Source organism: Sphaeroforma arctica (assembly GCF_001186125.1).
Source record: "Sphaeroforma arctica JP610 unplaced genomic scaffold supercont1.614, whole genome shotgun sequence".
Taxonomy (NCBI): Eukaryota; class Ichthyosporea; order Ichthyophonida; genus Sphaeroforma; species Sphaeroforma arctica.
The window spans coordinates 1-5,821 of NW_014039944.1; the positions used below are offsets into that span (position 1 = coordinate 1).

The following is a 5,821-nucleotide window of genomic DNA, read 5'->3' on the forward strand; positions in this document are numbered from 1 at the left end:
TGTGTGTGTGTGTGGGTGTGTGTGTGTGCGCGCGCGTGTGTGTGTGTGTGTGTATATACATACATATATATATATATTTATGACTCACTTTCAAAAGGTGGGTACTGTAACGGCTGGGAGCGCGTCAGAACTAAATCGAGCAGTACTGATAGTATACTTACGTTTGTACATCATACAAACGAATAGCTATTGACAGCTACAGATTCGTTTCTGGTTAGGCTTAACTATACCCTCGTACTTACGTTTGTATCTCTTTGTACGATACTAACTGGTAATACCTAAACCCTTACCCCCTGCATATCTCTGCAGCTGAGACCTGCCTTCAATAACGAGGCGGGAACTGTCACGGCTGGCAATGCGTCAGGACTGAACGATGGGGCAGCAGCGGTGGTGCTGATGACACGCGCACAGGCGCACGAAAGTGGCCTCACACCACTCTGTAGAGTAGTAAGTCACGCGCAGGTAAGTAAAGTAGGTAGATTATAGTGTACATAGATCATACAAAGGAAGACATGCGTAGAGGAGTAACGACTACTAATTTATGTGTGTGTGTAACTATGTAGTTATAGGCAGTAGTATGCGTACTTGCGCGGATACAAAAGGTCTCATGCCACTCTGTAGAGTGGTCAGTCATGAGCAGATACGGGGAATCCTAACCTCTAAGTCATGAGATAATAATTCGCTAGATTCTAAGTCACGTTATCCTGGATCTTTAACCATATTTTCCTAAATTCCGAGGCACGTAGTCCTGAATTATAGTGTATTCTTAAGTCATATACTCCTAAATTTCAGACCACGTATTCCTGAATTTGAGCAGTGTGATCCTAAATTCCAAGCCATGTACACTTGATTTTTTGCCGAGGAGTACTTATAATTAACACTCTCTTCATCGCTCCCGAACAGAATCAAGATCTGAGTATCCGCATCACATCATACATGTATAACTTATTACATCTACATTCACCTGCTGAACGCGTTGTACTGGTACGTGTTATGCCACACGGTTATCTACCTACATACATCACTCCCGCACAGAATTATGACCTGAGTATCAGCATCCCACCATGCATGTATAACTCATTAACAGGAGTCTATCATCTCTCGTCTGTTAAATGTGTTAGAATTAAGTACCCAGTGAGTACACATGGACAGAGTAGTATTGGTCACCTATCACAACCAGTCTTCCACAGTACAAGACAGTTCGGTATCGATCCCGCGGTCAGGGACTGCGGCCCTATCCTCAAAGCCAAGAATACAATGACAAACGTCTATTAAATTATCTAATACAACACATTAATGTGAATTAATATGCTATTATATGTATATATACCACGCAAGTTGGTTTAGACCCCGCGGTTATGGGCTGTGGCCCTATCCTTGCTGTGCGGAAAGCGCTGGAGAAAGCTAAATGGAATATCAACGATGTCGGTTTGTTTGAGCTCAACGAAGCATTTGCGGCGCAGTGTATCGTCGTCACGAGCGAACTCGGTTGCGACAGCGCAAAGGTATGAGTGGACATTTATGCACAACCTGCGACACGCGTCCATACGCGGTTACTACGGTGCTGTGTATCTCTGTATATTGCACACATACACAAACAAGTCTATATCTGCCTATTACATAGATGTACGTACAAACAAAGCGGTGTTCGGCTATCACAGCCACCGCTCTCTTCGCTGTACCCATCCCTTCCGCACAACCTTCTGCACAGGTTAACGTACGAGGTGGTTCCATTGCCATAGGCCATCCACTGGGAGCGTCTGGGGCGCGTGTGTTGTGTACTCTGATCTATGCGCTGAGACAGGAGAACAAGCGCCGAGGGGTGGCCGCACTATGTGTGGGCGGTGGCATGGGCATAGCTATGTGTGTCGAAATGTCAGAAATTATTACTAACGAAACGGAACGTACTATCAGGAGTGATTGGCGATACATAGGGATACCATGAAGTAGGGTAGATGAACCTTAGTTAGTGAGAGTAAAGTATTTGTATCCCCTTTTTGTATGCATTCGAACATGAGAAGAAGGCACGAGGGGTGGCCACCCTCTGTGTGGGCGATGGCATCGACATTGCTACCAACAAGAGGTACAATATGATATATCTGTGAGAAGGAGCATGTGTTTTCAAGTGTTGCATATGGAGACTATGAAGGAGTTTTGTAAACCCCCTCCGCCCCCCATCTATGCATTGGAACAGGAGAATACGATACGAGGGGTGACTGCATTCTGTGTAGTAGCCATGTGGGTGGAGATATACTAAATTGATACCAATGAAAGGTACTATGAGATTCTATCTGTGATCATGAGGATAGCTTTCTCTGTTCCCTGGCTTGAAACGGGAACAGAGGTAATACAGAGGTAGTATTTGAGAGATCTGAAATCTGAATACTTAAGACCGGGATAGCAGATTTTAATTAATAATATCAATACGTTAAATATACAGTTGTAGACCCATGTTAATTCATATTACCAATGCGTTGAATATACAGCTTTTAGAGCCAAACTGTGAAGGTCCCAGTACCCGCACTGCCATCACCAATGCTTGGTTTCCATCGTCTGCGTGGTGTTGGTTTCGTACTCAAACTTCAGCCGCTGAATGCGCCCCTCCCCAGGCATTGGTATATCTGCCAGCTCAGTATCACTGTCCCCATAGTCCGCTATAACCCCATCCATCCCTTCTGGCTCACCTCTACCTTGACCCCCTTCTCCTTCTCCTTCTCGTCTCACCTCCATATCCGCCTGCCTCCCTGTATACCTTCGTTCCTGCGTGTGTGCGTGTGCGTATGCGTGTGGTGGTGCCAATGCAGCCACCCGCGTCTGCATGCCGCTCGTATCCGTAAGCGCCTTCACGGGCGATGTATGCCCATGAGTCACACGTCGACCCACAGGCCCTACAATTGGCTTCGGCGTCACATACGACGGGTCCACATAGTCAGCGGCGGGTTCGCGCCTCTTCGAGAACTTCTGACGAATTTGGGGCGTGGGATCGGGGGTTGGGTGCAGTGGATCGATGCGGTTGCCCGTCTTCTTCCGCTTCCGCTTCTTACTGCGAATATCGAAGTTGAATGTACTGGCTTCGCGTTTCTCGCCCGTCGCCACCGCCTGCAGCGTGGAGGTGGAGGCTGCACCTCGCTCCGCGACAATGGTCATGATGCACCCAGTCCTGTGGGCACCGGACAGGGATGTCCGGTAGTCTGTATCGCCACGGATCACTGTGTAGTCCTCCGCACATACCAGAGCTCCATTCTGTGCTGGCACCAAAGCCGTGGGTGTAGTATTAGGTCCAAATAAAGGCCCGGAACTCGCTCCAGGTTCCACTTTGACCTGGGTTACGGCGCCTGTGGCATTGGCAGAGCTGAGCCTGTGTGTCCTATTGCTCTGACTTTTGAGCCTACGAGTGTGCCCAGTACGACCCGGCGGAGGACCCGAGCCATCCTGCAGAGTTTGTGGAGATTGGTAAGTGTTGTTATATTATTTAATTAATAGAATCAGACACTCCTATTATCATGGCAAATTTTAAGCACCACTTATCTGTATCAGACATGCATTCAAATAGAACCAATCTGCTTTTAGGATGGAATAACCTGATTTAAACATGAAACTAAATTGTTTCTAACACGGAATCGAATTATTTTTAGAATCAACCTGTTTTTATCAATTTAAATTTGACCTAATGTACAAGACTTATAATTGCAGAGTTGGGTGCGTTGAGCACAGACTTTACATATACGTCGATGGCTGGCTATACATCCCCAACTATCATTCAACCCCCAGAACAATCACAAATACAGGCCATGCAGACCCTCAGAAGATTAGTGAGTGTATTTTTTCGGTTTCTATACTAAATATGGCAGATATATCATACTTGTACATATAAGACATGCTTACACATAAAATCAGCCTGTATTTGTATTGACAATTTATATCTGACTTGACACGCAAAACTGGGTGCGTTTGACACAGGCTTTACGTAGACATGACAGCTTGCTGCACATCCCCATCTAAATAGTAGCATATACCGGTGATACAGACCCTCAGCCTATCAATCTGAATACAGAAGCATATCAGTAACCAAGAACTAAGAGCAATTCCTCCAACCACATACACAATTCTCCAGCACCCCACTCTGACACACGCACGCACTCAAACACAAACACACACACACACATGCGCACACACACACCCGCCGCTTTCCATAGTATCCTTCCACAGCACATCTGAACACATACAGCCCAAGCCCAAGCGCAAACACACAGACACACAAACACGCCCAATTCCTTACTTGTTCAATGCCCAGGGCGGCATCTCCGGCCACAGCATTCGACGAGAGTGCAGAATCGCCCTGAGAGCGGCCTGCATACCTCTGCACACTGTTTGCCTGCGCTGAGGTGGTATTCTCTTCAGCCTCAGAAAGCCATGTCCCGGACTGTCTACAGTTAAGTGGTACCGCTTTCCCCAGCTTTGTCTCGACCTCCGCTATGCGTGTGTGCGAGTTCGCTGTCTGGGCGTTAAAGCCCCCATGCGTTTCCCGTGGACTCAGCTGCAGATCAACCGTTCCAACCTGTGTGGCGCTGGTATCTGCTTTAACTCTCACAGCCATCGCATCTATGGCTGTGTGTGTCGATAGTGTCTCCTCTTGCGCTGTATGGGTCTGTACGGGGCCTTTGTGCATCCCATACGTTTCAGTGATGTACGCCGTTGTAGCACTCGGCACCGGTGCTGCCTCGGCATAAACATCAAACGCAGCGCCATACACCCGCCGGGCCTGCTTCTCCAATTCTGAAGCATACGCCCTAAGTAAAGGCTTGTACTTCTGTATAGCATCGAACTGCATGAGCGGGGAGAGTGTACCGTCCATGGTAGGTAAAGATGGGGGAAACAACACCCCCTCATAAGGCACAGGCCACTTCCGTAGTTTTTCTGGCTTGTGCAGTGCAGCCAAGCACTGAAACTCGGCTTCATCCGATGTCATAACCGTCGCTGCCTTCGCAGCCACACACCTACTCTGGGCCCCATATGTATGGAAAAAACCTGCATCTGGCTCAGAAAAACTTGGGCTATCGCGTATGTGTGTGTATAAGCCTTGCTCTGGCGCGCTGCCATGTTCGTCACTTGTCGGTTGCGACTCTGTCGCTTGCTTAGGGCTCATCTGTGGCATTTTCATATTCACACCTTTTGGGTATTGCACCCCATTTATACTACTCGCACGCACCCGTGCCCTTATTCTTGGGTCTCGAGGCGCAGACAGCATGGTGGCTGCTATCAGCTCTGTATTTTATTGGGGTGTCCTCTGCGCTTTGTGTGACTGTTGATGTAGATGTAGCCGTCACTGTGGTGTGATGTGACAATGATTGTGTTGGACAATGTCACATATACACCGGCCGTAGTGCAGTGGATAGTATGTGTGCAATGGACAGTGTTTGTGCAGATTTATCCTCATGTATACCTTATGATGCTAAAGGGTGTCTCTATGCATGCGCGAGTATGAACGATTTTGACGGTTGGTCTGTCGTCTGTTGCTGCCATTCAGCCAGTGTGGCGGGCCCCAGCTGCTACAAAGCTAACAAGAACGAGCAGTATCAGTAAACAATGCTTAAGTGTATATATATATATATATGTATATATATAGACATGCATAAGTGTATATATATATATGTATGTATGTATGTCTGTATGTATGTATATATGTATTTATATGTATATATACATATATATATATGTGTGTGTGTGTGTGTATGTATGTATATATATATATATATATATATATAAAATATATATATTGTGATATATTGTGATATACATATTCCGATATATATATGTATAT

At 46.5% G+C, this 5,821-nt stretch overlaps 3 protein-coding genes across 3 annotated transcripts; 2 read left to right on the forward strand and 1 right to left on the reverse strand.

Annotated features, from left to right (window-relative positions):
• Window positions 1-309: 309 nt before the first annotated feature.
• On the forward strand, window positions 310-1,275 carry SARC_07616 (hypothetical protein; the record flags this gene model as incomplete). Its single annotated transcript, XM_014298428.1, has 2 exons — window positions 310-462; window positions 904-1,275. The coding sequence occupies 2 exons, from the start codon at window positions 310-312 to the stop codon at window positions 1,273-1,275; spliced, it is 525 nt and encodes a 174-aa protein (XP_014153903.1).
• An 83-nt stretch (window positions 1,276-1,358) lies between these two features.
• SARC_07617 (hypothetical protein) lies at window positions 1,359-1,945 on the forward strand (the record flags this gene model as incomplete). Its single annotated transcript, XM_014298429.1, has 2 exons — window positions 1,359-1,505; window positions 1,712-1,945. The coding sequence occupies 2 exons, from the start codon at window positions 1,359-1,361 to the stop codon at window positions 1,943-1,945; spliced, it is 381 nt and encodes a 126-aa protein (XP_014153904.1).
• A 447-nt stretch (window positions 1,946-2,392) lies between these two features.
• SARC_07618 (hypothetical protein) lies at window positions 2,393-5,370 on the reverse strand. Its single transcript, XM_014298430.1, has 2 exons — window positions 4,280-5,370; window positions 2,393-3,432 (listed from the first exon to the last, which is right to left on the reverse strand). The coding sequence occupies exons 1-2, from the start codon at window positions 5,246-5,248 to the stop codon at window positions 2,530-2,532; spliced, it is 1,872 nt and encodes a 623-aa protein (XP_014153905.1). The 5' UTR covers window positions 5,249-5,370; the 3' UTR covers window positions 2,393-2,529.
• Window positions 5,371-5,821: the final 451 nt, after the last annotated feature.

What these genes read in the sequence shown, in the direction of transcription:
- SARC_07618 (XM_014298430.1), bottom strand. Translation starts at nt 5,248, where the DNA reads ATGCTGTCTGCGCCTCGAGACCCAAGAATAAGGGCACGGGTGCGTGCG. An exon ending in CCGCCCTGGGCATTGAACAA is followed by an intron (nt 3,433 to 4,279) that starts GTAAGGAATTGG and finishes CAAACTCTGCAG; the next exon opens with GATGGCTCGGGTCCTCCGCC.